Source organism: Aquarana catesbeiana, linkage group LG01 (assembly GCF_042186555.1).
Source record: "Aquarana catesbeiana isolate 2022-GZ linkage group LG01, ASM4218655v1, whole genome shotgun sequence".
In the NCBI taxonomy this organism is placed as follows: domain Eukaryota; kingdom Metazoa; phylum Chordata; class Amphibia; order Anura; family Ranidae; genus Aquarana; species Aquarana catesbeiana.
In genome coordinates, this window is record NC_133324.1 from 228,153,363 (window position 1) to 228,169,611 (window position 16,249).

At 42.0% G+C, this 16,249-nt stretch overlaps 1 protein-coding gene across 1 annotated transcript in view; it reads right to left on the bottom strand.

Annotated features, from left to right (window-relative positions):
• LOC141139465 (phosphatidylethanolamine-binding protein 1-like) overlaps positions 1-10,568 on the bottom strand; it is a 32,096-nt gene extending 21,528 nt beyond the window's left edge. Inside the window, exon 1 of the mRNA XM_073625616.1 lies at positions 10,375-10,568. Within this exon, the coding sequence (XP_073481717.1) occupies positions 10,375-10,509 (135 nt within the window). The 5' untranslated portion in view covers positions 10,510-10,568. The remainder of the gene's footprint in view (positions 1-10,374) is intronic.
• Between the last annotated feature and the right edge of the window lie 5,681 nt (positions 10,569-16,249).

Here is a 16,249-nt window from a genome sequence, read left to right on the forward strand (position 1 = left end):
TATCAACCATTATAGTGCTGTGACGAAGAAGGAACATTCCAACAGCGGCAATGCCACAGAGTGCCCCACGGCTGTAACTGGTGCAAATCCCGCACATTTGCATCAAGGGTAACTGTCAGGACAGCCCAGACCCGACTTGGACGTCCAGCCACGGGTCAGGATGTGGGAGAGAGGCTGTATCACCAGTATCAACCATTATAGTGCTGTGACGAAGAAGGAACATTCCAACAGCGAAGGAGAATCTTCCCCTAAGGCTATACTATTTATCCAGTCTTCTACATTCTAATATGCAGACCAGACCTGGTTTCATAAGGCTCTGAGGAAGAGGAAAATCCTCGAAATGCGTTAGCCGATCATCCATATTTTTATCCCTTGTTATGGGCACCATTGTATTACCATTCAATCAAGTTATATGATTTTATTCCAGCAACATTTGTAAATACGTAGTATTTTTATATACCTTACTTTGTTTTAAATAAATATTTTAAAGGATACATGCATCAGGTAGTACTTTTGTATTGGTATCAATGTGTAGTAATACCGCCTTCCATTTCTTTTTCCTGTATAGTACTTTGGACTTCCCTCAGTCGGCCGAGGCAGCGGGGTGTGCATGATCGACTACACATTAATACCACCACGAAATTACTACCACTTTTACCCAGGCCCTCCGCACAAGCGCAGGATAGATTTTTTTTCTGTCTATATTTTAACTTAGGTCATTACGTCAGGGTAAACACACTGCTGAACAATACTGTTCTGATTTCTGCCACTGGGTACCTGACTCAGGGTAGAATGACCCAGCTCTAAAAAGCCAGTTCAGGATAGGCTTATCAGACTCCATCCTTAGTACACTACCCTGAACCAAAGTCGTTGAATGAAGCCATGCAATTAGCCATCTGTACAGACAGGCATTTATAGGAAAAGCATGCAGAAAGGTTTGTTTTTTGGCCTCCTTCTTCATCAGACCTTCCTGAGCCCTCTCACACTCTCCAGGAGGAAGAGCCCATTTATCCTCTGGGGAAAAGGCTAGGATACGATTCCAGGGAATTTGCTTATTTGTGGCAACTATGTTCACTTTGTCGCCAGCTGCCCTAATAAGCCAGGAAAACATCAAGAGTCTTGTGCAGGTCGGGTCTGCTTCTTTAGATTTTACGGTGCCAGGTTCCCTCTGAGATTAACTATTTGTTCCTGCAGAACTTAGTTCTACTTCTGCCACGTTTTCTCATTACCTCTCAGCTCTCATAGATTCTGGTGCAGCTAGCAATTTCATTGATAGGGACCTAGCACACTATGTAAAGATTCCCTTGACTAATGTGCACAGACCCTTTTCAGTCTTTTTTTTTTTTTTAACACAGGTAATGTTTATTAAATGTATTATACATTACACTTGAAAATGCGAGTCATACATTTTAGACAGGAATATAGCAAAACAGGGTCTACAAATTATACTGGTACGTTTATACAGGGTTATATCATTTGGTATGTAAACTTCTAACACCATGGACAAACGGAAGTAACAATCTTCAAGGGAATCGGCATAATCCATGCAAGAATGAACCATACATGTTTAAGCACAATCTCACCCTTCAGTTTCAGCTCATATAAGAAGCTTTTACTTTCCCTATATAGGGGGGGGGGAGAGAGGCTCCCACTAAAAAAACCAAGGGAATGAGATGAGGTGGGCCCGATATCCACCCACTGACTCCAGTATCCTCGACCCTCTATTAGCACAGCATAACTGTTACCCAGCAATTGTTTCGGGGTAGAGTTAAACCGTCAGATGTTCAGCCTCCACCCAAGCCGCCCATATCCTCTCAAACTTGTGGGGACAGTTCCTACCCATGTATGTGAGTTTATACATTGGTAGTATCGCATTCACCTGCGCCCGCCATGCTTTTGCAGTAGGAGGGTCAGGCAGTTTCCATCTGAGCAGGATTTCTTTCCTGGCATAGTAGGCTGCATAGAACACGAATAGCTTTATGTGTTTAGTAGTTGCCAGGTTGTCTGTAATGCCTAGTAGAAACACAAGCGGGTCTACATCCAGGTGTAACCCTGCCACTCCATTTATATCTGACACCACCGCCCGCCAATAAGTCTGAAGGACTGGGCATGACCATACAACATGGAAGAAAGTTCCCACCGACTGCCTGCACTTGGGACAAACGTCTTCTACTCCTGGGTAAATGTTGGATAACCTGTGCGGGGTATAGTACGCTCTGTGTAGAAATTTCAGCTGGACAAATCTGTCCCACCCTTTTCAGTCTTAGCTATTGATAACTCTCCCTTGTCCATGGGCCTGGTCACCTTATGCACTGTACCTATTACTCTGACCATTGGGAATTTCAAAGGGAGACAATCAGCTTTTACTTGATAACATCTCCTGCTTATCCTTGGCTTAAACTTCACAACCACATAGATTGGGGTACAGGAAAACTTAGGTCCTGGTCCCAGAACTGCATTAAAACTGCTGACCAGTTGCCCATTTGTGGCCTCTTTTGTGGCCAGTAACTCTTTTGTGGCCAGTACCAGCCATGTGCCTTCATTACAGTCCTATTCAGATCATGACCATGTCAACTTTTTCCAAGTGTGACTCCAGTTTTCATTTGCCTTTATATGACTCTGTTGTAGCAAAAGAGACTGACAAGTTTATTCAATCCTCTACAGGCCACCTCTCCAGTCAACAGCCACAGCTTGAATCTTTCCCCCCCCCAGAGGCCAAAGTTTCACAATATCTTACCTTCAATACCTTAGTAATGGGGGCCTTTTCCCCTGACCTTTTAGACTCTATTTTAAAGGGTGAGTCTTGTGTTCCACCCAATCTACCCCCTGGAAAGCTTTTTGTTCCCCTCCACCTTAGGTTTAAAGTGCATTCAGAAGCACATGGCACTAAGAGGGCATCCAGGGATTACTAAAACATTTTCTTTAGTTTCTCACAGGCTTTGGTGGCCCTCTCTCCATAAGGACTTTTCCCTTTATAAAGGCTTGCAAAACCTGTGCTTGCTCTAAGTCTTCAAAAGGCAAGCACTCTGGATTTCCCCTACCTGCTTGTCCCTAAATGCCTTTGGACGCACATCCAGGCTAACTTGTCCTCAAGTTCTGCTGCCTCTACACCTGATGATGTGGTCTAGTCTGTCTCTACGCCTGCCAAAGCAGTCCAGTCTCTGCACTATGGTTCAGTCCATGCCAGTTGAGCCTCCTGCTTTTTCATATTTGGGACTTTCAGTAACCTGGCCTCACCCTACTGCAACTACATCTGCTCAAACGTGTCTAAGAAGTTCCATCCATCCTTTAAGTAGACTGCCTCATTCGGCCAGATGGGGCCTCCAACCTTTTCCTCAAGCCACTCTGCATACAGCTTGTGTTCCAGCTATCCAGCTTGACTCCAGTGACATGTCACCTGCTAACCAACCTGACCTCACTGATCCACTGACTTTTGCTCAGCCTGATGGTCCTCTGCCAGATGTACAGCTTGTCTGTAAGGGTCCGGGGGCCCCTCCTCAGTGGGAGGTAATGTCAGGAGCGTCTGGCGCTCCTGTTCTTCATTCCAGCATCCTGCTTTTGGCTATGGCATTCTCCTTGTCTGCCTGTGCACCTGCAAGGTGACTGATGTGGCCAGACTCTGGGTGGAGACCAAACCTGATAAAAGCCAGCCAAGCTTGCAGTCTCATGCTTGTGATAGTGTGTGTAATACCTGATCAAGCTACCTGTTTTTCTGTCCTGCTAGATTGGATTACTTCGTTGATGACCTCGGATCGGATATCAACTATTCTCTGAACTCTGCCTGTCTTTTGACTTCAGACATTGACCCTGACTATTCTGAACCTTGCCTGTCTGCCAACTGCAAGTACCTCTTTTTTTGCTCAGTTCGTGCATGCCCTGGTGTGGTAGCCAGGCACTATAGCATTGTGTATAAGTTAGACATGTGCAGAACGAAAAAAAATTTTAAGATCAGTTTCGTTTCGATTCATTATTTACATGAATTCATTTAGTTAAATTTGTTTAACCAGTTTATTTGTTTTCAGAATTTGTTTTATTTATTCATATTAAAATCGATTTGGAATTCAAATTTGTATCTATTCGAATAGATTTCAAATCAATTTCGAATAGTTTTCAAATTCGAAAAGTTTTCGAAATTAAAATAAATTTTTTTAATTGAATAGTTTTTGAATTAAAATAGTTTTCAAATTCGAATAGTTTTTCAAATTTCCAAAGATAATAAAATAGAAAATAAAGGAATTTAATAGAAAAAAATATAATAGAATGGAAAATAATATAACAGAAAATAAAAGAACAGAATATAATAGTAAAACAGAACAAAATAGAATAGTAAATAAAAGAACAGAATAGAATGGAATAGAATCAAAACTAATAGAATAGAATAAAAAAAGAATAGAATAAAATAGAAAGAATATAACCATCTTCTGAAAGTGGAATAGAAAATAATAGAATAGAAAAGAATATAATAAAAAAATACAATAGAAATTTTGGATTTAAATATAACAGAAAAGAATAGATTAGAATAGAATAGAAAATAACAGAATAGTATAGAAAAAAACTGAATAGAATAGAATATAAATATCTTCCTATTCTAATCTATTCTTTTCTATTCTATACAAATTTGAATTGAATCTATTTGAATTTTGGGAAATGGTTATATTCTTTCTGTTCTATTGTTTTTTTTAACTCTATTCTTTTTCTATTTGTTTATTCTATTCTAATCCATTATTTTCTATTATTTTATTTTATTTTCTATTCTATTTTCTTTTCTATTTAAATTCAGATTTATTTTAGAATTTCGGAAGATGGTCATATTCTTTCTATTCTATTCTATTGTTTTTTTTTATTCTATTCTATTCTATTATAGTCCACTCTTTTATTTCTTTTTCTATTCTATTCTTTTTCATTCTTTTCTATTCAAATTTGAATTTATTCCATTTGAATTAAATTAGAATTTCAGAAGATGGTTATATTCTTTGTATTTTATTCAATTCTTTTTTAACCTCTTGCAGACCAGCCACCGTCATTATACTGCGGCAGGTCGGCACGATCCCGCGAGCCGTCGTAGCCGATGCCGATGCTCGTGGCTGGCGGTCGCGATGACCACTGGCCATGAGCGATCGCGGGCACGAGAGGCAGAACAGGGATGTGTGTGTGTGCAAACACACACATCCCTGTTCTGTTCTGTGAGGAGTAACAGATCGTGAGTTCCTAATAGCTAGGAACCATGATCTGTCATTTCCTCTAGGTCAGTCCCCTCCCCCTTCAGTTAGAAACACACACAGGGAGCACAGTTAACCCCTTGATCCCCCCTTAGTGTTAACCCCTTCCCTGCCAGTGACATTTTTACAGTAATCATTGCATTTTTATAGTACTGATCGCTGTATTAATGCCAATGGCCCAAAAATGTGTCAAAGTGTCCAATGTGTCCGCCATAATGTCGCATAGTGTAGTGATAAAAATTGCAGATCGCCGCCATTACTAGTAAAAAATAAAATAAAAATAATAATAAAAATTTCCATAAATCTATTCCCTATTTTGTAGATGCTATCTTTTGCGCAAACCGACAAACCGATCAATATACGCTTCTTGCGATTTTTTTTTTACCAAAAATATGTAGAAGAATACATTTTGGCCTAAACTGAGAAAAAAATTAGCTTTGTTTTTTTTTTTTTGAAAATGGGGATATATTTTTTATAGCAAATAATACAAAATATTGTGTTTTTTTCAAAATTGTCGCTATTTTTTTGTTTATAGGGCAAAGTTCTATTTGTGGGAAAAAAAGGACGTCAATTTTGTTTGGGTGCAGCATTGCATGACCGCGCAATTGTCAGTTAAAGCGACGCAGTGCCGAATCGCAAAAAATGGCCTGGTCATTCAGCAGCCAAATCTTCCGGGACTAAGGTGATTAATCTATTTATTATATTAATTTCTATTCTATTCTGTTCTTTTATTTTCAATTTGTTTTGTTTTACTTTTGTTCTGTTTCTGTATTATATTATATTCTTTTATTGTCTGTTCTTTTCTTTTCTATTCTATTATATATTTTTTTCTATTTTATTCCTTTATTTTCTGTTCTATTTTATTCTCTTTGGAAAATTGAAAACGATTAGAATTCAAAAACGATTCGAATTTGAGATTGAAAACTATTAAAATTAGAAAGCGCTTCAAAATTAATTCGAAAACTTTTCAAATTGATTCAAAAACGAATCGAATAGGTTTGAATTCCGTCTGACTTTTTTTCCGTTATTTCGGATTCGTCGTACTATTGTAATTTGGAAATTCGAATACATCCGAATTTCCGAAAAATGAAAATTTGTCCGAATTTAAAGTCGGAACGAAATGAACTGCACATGTCTAGTATAAGTCCTAGGGGCAACTGAGTGCAGTAGGCCTGCTTGCCCTGTGGGAAAGGAGGCTGCTATAGGTAAAGAACACAGAAGCTAGCTGTCTGACCACCTGCATTACGTGTAAGCATGACAACGGGGCTGTTTTATTTTGGCAGGATCAGACCATCTTCATCTGAAATTGTTATAAACAGTATTTACCCCCGTGAAACGTTTTACTGCCATAAAAATGTAAATTATGGTGGATATTTTTTTTTTTTACACTAGGGTATTTTTTTTGTTGATTCATTTAAGAAAAAAAAAAAATCTAAATTCATGGTGATTAAATATTCTATGAAAATAAAACATGAACCCTTCCATTTGGGAGTGAATAGTTTTTATTGGCACCATATAAAACAACTGTATAAATATGTCTCACAACTATATATCAGATCTAATAAATTTCATCTTCTGACAGCTGTTTACATGATGGCTTGGAATATACATAGTAATATGCATACCTCATATACAAAACTGCATCCCCATCCAAATCAATTAACAGCACAGTGGATTAGTGGCAGCACGTCTGCCTTAGAGCACAGGGAAGCCTCGGTGTGGATCCTGCTGGGGACACTATCTCTATAGAGTATACATGTACCCCTTGTGCTTGCATGGGTTTTTTTTTCCACACTCCAGAGACCCAATGCTTTGTGCTTTCACACCGATCACCCAATGCTTTACTACTTTCACACCGATCACCCAATGCTTTACTACTTTCACACCGATCACCTAATGCTTTACTACTTTCACACCGATCACCCAATGCTTTACTACTTTCACACCGATCACCCAATGCTTTACTACTTTCACACCGATCACCTAATGCTTTACTACTTTCACACCGATCACCCAATGCTTTACTACTTTCACACCGATCACCCAATGCTTTACTACTTTCACACCGATCACCTAATGCTTTGCTGCTGACATACCATGGAACATGATTCGGCATTGCTGGAAGATTGTTCAAAGCGATGGAAACTGCGGTTCAATGTTTCTAAATGTAAAATAATGCACCTAGGGAAAAATAATTCACTGAGAGAGTACAATGTTGGCCAGCACTACAGGAAAAAAAAAGATTTGGGGGTACATATTTCAGATAATTGCAAAATGAGCAGTGTGACCAGGCAGTGGGAAAAGCTATGCAACACTAGAGGGATCACCAGCAGGAGGAAGGAGGTTCTATAGATCTTTAGTGAGACCTCATTTAGAATACTGTGTCCAGTTCTGGAGACCTCACTTACAAAAAGATATTCTTAAGATAGAACGAGTCCAGAGACGGGGAACAAAACTGGTGAAAGGTCTGGGGGATAAAACATATCAGGAGAGACTTCAGGAACTTAATATGTACAGTCTGGAGGAAAGAAGGGAAAGGGGAGACATGATTGAAACCTTTAAATACATCAACGGGGTGAAAAAGGTTCAGGAGGGCAGTTTTTTCAATACAGTGGAACCTCGGATTACGAGCATAATCCGTTCCAGGAGTATGCTCGTAATCCAAAGTACTTGCATATCAAAGCGGGTTTTCCTATTGAAGTCAATGGAAACGAAAATAATTCGTTCCCCATTGACTTCAATGGGATGCATGCGGCCAGAGGCGGGGGGGGGGGGGGGGGGGAGGGGGGCGCTGGAGAGCCTCGGAAATGTCCAAAAAGGCCCGAATACACTCCGGCTGACCTCGGCAAACCTCGGAAAGAATTCCTACCCGAGATTTGCCGTGCGGTCAGCCGTGCTGTACTCGGGTCTTTCCGTGCATTTCCGAATGTGATGTTCGACTCTGCTCGACTCCGGCGCCCCCCCCTCAGGCCAAAAGCGGTACTGCAGATAAATTTGGCCTGAATCATGCTCGTTTTGCGAGACAACACTTGCAAACCGAGTTATGATTTTTAAAAATACAGTGATCGTATTGCGAAACACTTGTTAACTGCGTTACTCGCAATCCGAGGTTCCACTGTATAAATCAAAATCAAGAACACAGGGACATGACCTCAAACTAGAGGAAAGTTCAAAACTAATTTTAGAAAGCATTGTTTTACTGAAAGGGTAGTTGAGGCTTGGAATAAACTTCCAGCAGAGGTAGTGAGACAGTCAACAGTAAATGGCTTCAAACATGCTTCAGACAAACATATACTCAGACAAAAAATTTAACGAAAAAACAAAACATAAAAAAGGGCAAACTCAATGCGCAAACTATCCGGTCCTTTTTCTGCTGTCACTTTTCTATGTTTGTATGTTTTACCCCTGATCACCCAATACATTGCTGCTTTTACCCTGATCACCCAATACATTGCTGCTTTCACACTGATCACCCAATACATTGCTGCTTTCACGCTGATCACCCAATACATTGCTGCTTTCACGCTGATCACCCAATACATTGCTGATTTTACCCTGATCACCCAATGCATTGCTGCTTTCACCCTGATCACCCAAAACATTGCTTCTTTTACCCTGATCACCCAATACATTGCTGCTTTCACCCTGATTACCCAATACATTGCTGCTTTCACCCTGATCACCCAATACATTGCTGCTTTTACCCCAATCACCCAGTACATTGCTGCTTTCACCCTGATCACCCAATACATTGCTGCTTTTACCCTGATCACCCAATGCTTTGCTGTTTCCCCCCCCCCCAATCACCCAGTACATTGCTGCTTTTCCCTTGATCACCCAGTACATTGCTGCTTTTCCCCTGATCACCCAATACATTGCTGCTTTCACCCCGATCACCCAGTATATTGCTGCTTTCACCCCGATCACCCAATGCTTTGCTGTTTTCCCCCCCGATCACCCAGTACATTGCTGCTTTTCACCTCATCACCCAATACATTGCTGCTTTCACCCTGATCACTCAATGCTTTGCTGCTTTCACCCGATTACCCTGTACATTGCTGCTTTTCCCCCCGATCACCCAATACATTGCTGCTTTTCCCCCGATCACCCAATACATGGCTGCTTTCACCCCGATCACCCAGTGCTTTGCTGCTTTCACCCGATCACCCTCTATATTGCTGCTTTTCCCTCGATCGCCCAATACATTGCTGCTTTTACTCTGATCAACCAATACATGGCTGCTTTCACCCTGATCACCCAAAACATTGCTGCTTTTACCCTGATCACCCAGTACATTGCTCTTTTTACCCTGATCACCCAATGCTTTGCTGCTTTTACCCCAATCACCCAATACATTGCTGCTTTTCCCCTGATCACCCAATACATTGCTGCTTTCACCCCGATCACCCAATACATTGCTGCTTTTCCCCTGATCACCCAATACATGGCTGCTTTCACCCTGATCACCCAATGCTTTGCTGCTTTCACTCCGATCACCCAAAACATTGCTGCTTTTTACCGTGATCACCCAATACATTGCTGCTTTTTACCCCGATCACCCAATATATTGCTGCTTTTACCCTGATCATCCAATACATTGCTGCTTCCCCCTTGATCACCCAATACATTGCTGCTTTTTACCCCGATCACCCAATACATTGCTGCTTTTACCCTGATCATCCAATACATTGCTGCTTCCCCCTTGATCACCCAGTACATTGCTGCTTTTACCCCGATCACCCAATACATTGCTGCTTTCCCCCCGATCACCCAATACATTGCTACTTTCACCCCGATCATCCAATACATTGCTGCTTTTACCCCGATCACCCAGTACATTGCTGCTTTTATCCCGATCACCCAATATGTTGGACAACTATGGACAACTGTCAGTCAGTCCAATTTGCATAGGTCACACAACAGGAGTCTGATATCAGAATGAAAATAAGAACATTTAAGTAGTTCAAAATTTCACTACAGAACATAGTATGCAAAGTAATGCAGAATAGTGAAGACAAGCAAAGCACATCACAGCAGCCAACCAGGTAAACTAATGATGAAATCTGATTGGTTGCTGCATCACTGTTCTTTGTAATATATATTTTGTTGGTATTCATGTCATGTCTATATAATGTAACGTTGCATTGCTGCATACCTGAAAAGGTGTAAGGATTTGTCCCAGTTTTTCCACAGTAACTGATCCAAATGTGGCCACTAGTGGTTGTTGGGGCTTTTCATCCACTTGGGAAAGTTCCAGGGGTCCATCCCACTCCGCAAGGTTGACAGGCATCTCTGATATCAGACACAGCACAATAACTTGTAATAGAACTGAGCCCACTGTGTATAAGAAATGACAGCAAGCGCCCCTCCCCTGGCAGCAGCCAATAGGGGGAGGCCTGGGAAAGACTTGGATATCTTATTGGTGATCACTGACAGCAGACATCCTACTTTGGCTGAAGTTTTGGAATAGGTGTGCTACATTTGCCTATTCATATGAATGTTTCCTTTGGCAGAGTAGAAGACATCTTTATTTCTTTTGATTTCTGATAAAAGCTTGGACATTTCTTAGGGCTCAGATTCAGCCGTTTTCAGTTAGAAAAATATTTTATTTTTGTTTTATTTGATTGAACATAAGGAACGACTTTTACAGAGATCTGGGTTCAGGGTCTAAAGTCTTGTACTGCAAAACCCCTCCTATCATCCACTTAAGCTAGGCAGCTAAGAATGTAAACAGAATGACGTAAATCAGCCACAAACCAAATATACATATCAAAGCGTGCAAAGTAACAGATGTTAGCATTGATGTTTTCTTGCTCAGGACGTCAAGAGTTAAATACTGATTGGTAACAGTACAATATCTTGAAAGTTCAAAACAGACCAAAAAGCCAATGCTTTACCCTTAACAGATAAAAAAAGTTGCATGAGTATTTACTTTTCCAGAAATTAGGACGGTGATTAGGACGGTGCCATTGACGGCAATTGCCGCTGATTTGACATGTCAAATCAGATGTCAAATCAGCGGCAATTGCCGTCAATGGCACCGTCCTAATCGGTGCGATGCCGCATCTGCAGGAATGCACCGATTTCAAAAAGTAGTTTCTGTACTACTTTTTGCGATGTCGGGCTGCGATTTACATTGACAGCTGTGCAGAAACCTGCACAGATGTCTCTGAAATCTCGGCTGAAATCAGGACTGACATGTGGGAGTGAAATTGTGCAAATTCAGCTGAACTCGCACGGCTTCATTCCCACAGCTCATTGTGAACCTGGGCTTAAATACACTAACAAACTGAAGCCAAACTCTAGCTAATACTTTAAAGCACTTACAGCAAACAGTTTTTTTCCCTTACTTTACACAGATAGATAAAAGCTGAATTGGCAGTCTGCTGGGGAGCTTGTTCTTTTGAAAAACATCAGACTTGCTGGCTGGATCACCAGATCAATATATAAGAAAGAAAACCTAAAAAAGAAAATGAATGTACCCGTCACATCTAAAAATTGGTAAGCTGAAAAACGATAAATGTTTGCTTTTGGGTTTAATAACACTTTAAACTATGATATTGCAGTATGTTAAACAGCGAAAAGTCCAATGAGCCACCCTTGACTAGAATATAGAAACTATGCTGTGCCCATCATACGCAGCCACTTGTGCCCATCATACGCAGCTACTTGTGCCCATCATATGCAGCCACGTGTGCCAATCAAATGCAGCCACTTGTGGCCATCAAATGCAGCCACTTGTGCCCATCATACGCAGCCACTTGTGCCCATCATACGCAGTCACGTGTGCCAATCAAATGCAGTCACTTGTGCCCATCATTCGCAGCCACTTGTGCCCATCTAATGCAGCCACCTGTGCTTATCTGCAGCCACATCAAATGCCCCATCAAATGCAGCCACTTGTGCCCTATCAAATGCAGCCACCTGTGCCCATCTAATGCAGCAGCTTGTCACTTCAAATGCAGCCACTTGTCACTTCACTAACCCCCCACCCCGCGCGGCCGGTCCAGGGGCACTTACCGCTCCTCCCCTGGAGTGACAGGAGCCAGGGCTCTCCTCCTCGGCGGCTCTTCTTGGCGGCTCTCTTCCTCGGCAGCTCTTCTCGGCGGCTCTTCTCCTCGGCAGCACTCTTCCTCGGTGGCTGTCATCTCTTCCTTGGCGGCTCTCCTCGGTGGGAAGCGGCGGCTGCGGCCCTTGATCGCTGTTCATAGGGATCAGCGTGAAAAGGGGGAAAATAGGAAAACACCCATCATAGTGATTCTCCACCACCTGAAGTGCACGCTTACCAGATAGCAAGCTTAAATCAGCTAGTCGAATAAACCAGAAGCCAGATGGACATGGATCTGAAGCGTCACTCTGTGTGCTTATAACAGGTAGCAGGTAAACTGGGTGAAGTGAAGACCTGGATATTCAACTGGCATCAGGGCATCCCTCTGGCGGCGTGGCCGCGGGCAGATTAGGGAAGTAATAATCCCCGAATCATAAACATAGGAATAAAGAAGAAGTATCCATAGTGTAACTCCGTAGATAAAATTTACTTAAATAAGGTAAAGCACTTACAATTTTGCAGTTAAAAGAGATTTTCTTTATTTAAGTGATGTAAAAAATGTATTAGTCATACTACAAAATATACCCTTCACCAAACCCAATCATTAAAATTCCAACTTTGTCTTGTTCATATGGGCGAACATCCAAATGTAACAGTGGCCCTACAGAAGGTTTTGGCACATAAATGGTATAGATATTTCTAATTAGCCCAAATTGGCTTCTAGTATTTGTTAAGATGCCCAGCCCACTGCAGATCCCAACCAGAGTTTTACCACCCAGGTATAATCCACATACTGCTATGGCCAGGGGTCTTCCCAATTTGAAAATTACTTGCCTTACTTCTGGCTTTCAAACGGAATAGGTGACTTCACAATCTTTCCAGTGAGATCTGGGAAACGCTGAGCATTCCAAATCTCAAGAGAAGATGCTTTACCTTACAAACCATTAGGGATCCTCAGCATTTCTAGGCTCTCACCACAAAGGTCATGATGTCACCTGACCTAGGCAACTCAAAATGTTTCCTGCTGAGCTAGAGCTCTCCAGTAAGCAGAACCCATGCTCCCTACTGTAGCTCTAGCTTTGACTCAACAGGGATTGTGTTAAACCTCTATAGAAAGACCACTGCAACAGACAGCAATGGTCCCTCTATGCAGCATGATGGCAGGGGACAAGCTTTTCTACTCAGCCTCTGGCTGTTTTTCAAAGAAAACAAACTGTTACCCTAGGTTACACCTATGTGTTTTTAGTGCATTTTGCATAAATGTACTACAGTCCATTTAACATACCGCCCGGCAGGTCAGGAAAGTGAAGGAGCGAGCCCCCCCCCCGAACCATACAAAGCCGCATACCCTCAACATGGGGAAGAATGGGTGCTTTGGGGGGTTTGCAAAGCACCTTGCCCCCATGTTGATGGGGACAAGGGCCTCTTCCTGACAACCCTGGCAGGTGGGTGTCGGGGGTCTGTGGGTGGGGGGGCTTATCGGAATTTGGAAGCCCTCTTTAACAAGCGGGCCCCCAGATCCTGGCCCCCCTATGTGAATGGGTAGGGGTACAACATACCCCTACCCATTCACCCCATTAAAAAAAAATGACAGACGGTTTTTCACAAGTCCTTTATTTAAAAAATAGCTCGTCTTCTCCCGCTGCCATCTTCTCCCGTTGCTGTCTTCCCATGGTTGTCAGGAGGAGGTCCTTGTCCCCATCAACATGGGGGCAAGGTGCTTTGGGGGGCACATGCTTCCTGGTATGGTTCAGGAGGGGGGCGCTCGCTCGTCCCCTCCCTTTCCTCACCTGCCGGGTGGCATGCTCAGATAAGGGTCTGGTATAGATTTTGGGGGGGACCCCACGCCATTTTTAAAAAAAAATTTGCACCCCCGCCGTTTTTTTTCCAGGGTTTTTTATTGCTGACATTTTTTTTTTACATTCAGCTGTCAGCAGGCAACTCTGCTGACAACTGATGACTCATCGGTTTTTAAGGACATGGTGGCCGGCTTCCTAGTCCCCTCCTTAGCAACCAGCTATATACAGTGTGTTTACAGTGTGTTTAAAGAGAAAAAAAAAACGTAGAATGCAAAATGCATGAAAACTGCATGCAAAAACGCATAAAAAAAGAGGGTTTAAAAACGCAAAATGCACTCCAAAACGTGCCTGAAAAATGCATCAAGCGCAGCCACATAGATGTGAAACTAGACTTAGACTTTGTACAGCTTTTTTGATGTGCCTGGAATGGATTTAGCTGATTGCAAATAAATTGTTAGTTTGTGCAAATTTAAATGCACTCTGGCTTCTCACTGGTCATTGGTTATACTCTCTGCTTTCAGTGCAGAATGAATTCTGGACATGGGCATAAATGAAATGAAAGTAGAAGGAGGTCTAAGGTATTCATGGGGACTAAATGTACACAGAATTTTAAAGATGCATGATGAAACTATTAATAATTAAAACTTGAAGTGTATATGTCATTTTTGCTTTTCATTCATTCTGCACTGAAAGCAGAAAGTATAACCAATGACCAGTGAGAAGCCTGATTGCAAGGGCAAATTTCTGGCATCCCTATAAACGACCATGTTTCACCCATCTGGCCACTAGATGGCGCAGAGGATAGCCGTGCTGATCAGTTGCCTAATTACTATTCCAGAAACAGGTTTTATAGAAAGTAATTAAAGTGGTTCTAAAGGCTCAAGGTTTTTTACCTCCATGCATTCTATGCATTAAATAAAAAACCTTCTGGGTGCAGTTTCTCCCCAGCCCCCACCTTATACTTACATGAACCCCATCTCATTCCAGCGATGTGCATGGGAGCAGTGGCTGGCTCTCCCAGGTTTTTCTCTCCTCATTGGCCCACACAGCAGCAGGAGCCATTGGCTCCTGTTGCTGTCAATCACAGCCAGTGAGCCAATGAGGACAGAACGGGGGGGGGGGGGGGGGGCAGCAGCACTCTGAGTGTGAATGGACCCAGAGAATGAGGGATGCTATTGGGGGCACTCAGCAGGATTTTTTTTTTAATCTTTCATTTGGAATTACTTTAAGTAACTGATGGGCGGACTGCATAGCCAAAGTCTACACCATTCAGTGGCAAGCTCCCTCACGGGAAACATGCACACCTAAAGAGTGCCTGTTGATGTGTTCTTTCACTTTTGCAATCAGCAGGAAGCTCAATCACCCTCCTGTTGGCAAGAGCTAGTGGAAACACAAAAACACAGCAGGGGCACCTACAGGGATGGACTGTGGACATGCAAACATTTTCAAAATAATATTTCAGCAATACTAGCACATGATTCTGCGTCAACGATTAATTCTCAATATTGTTTTATGGGTTTTTTTAGGTAATTAATGTGACTTTAGTACTCCTGAGCAGAGCAATTTTCAGGAAATTTTGTTTGACTGTATATGTGAGCACATACAAGCGTTTTAGAAGTGTATTTCAAGCATGTGTTACATGTGTATTCAAGCATTTTTGTTTTAGCCAATAGAATGCATGGGGGGGGGCGACCAATTCTTACAGGTTCAAAAATGCCTAAAATACATCTAAAAAGCTTGATTCAAGCTTTTTAGATTTTTAGTCTATCGGGTCAAAAATGCCCAATGCTTCTTCAAAAGTAGCTTTTGGAGCTTCAGAATTCAAGCTGCAGGATTCAGAGCACTCATATGTGAAAAGAAGCCATCATGATACATGGGATTTTGGATGTTGAGCATTTTGTTCTCCCTGTGCCTGCGTAGGTTTCCTCCGGTTACTTTGGTTTCCTCCCACACTCCAAAGACATGCTGGTAGGTTAATTGGCTCCTGTCTAAATTGGCCCTAGCATGTATTGTATATGTCTGAATGTGGGACCTTGGATTGTAAGCTCCTTGAGGGCAGGGACTGATGTGAATGTGCAATATATACTGAATGTAATGTGCTGCCTAAAATTGCTGGCGCTATATAAGTACCTGTAATAAATAAATAAAAATACATTTTGGCGCTTTGAGCTACAAACCGCTCA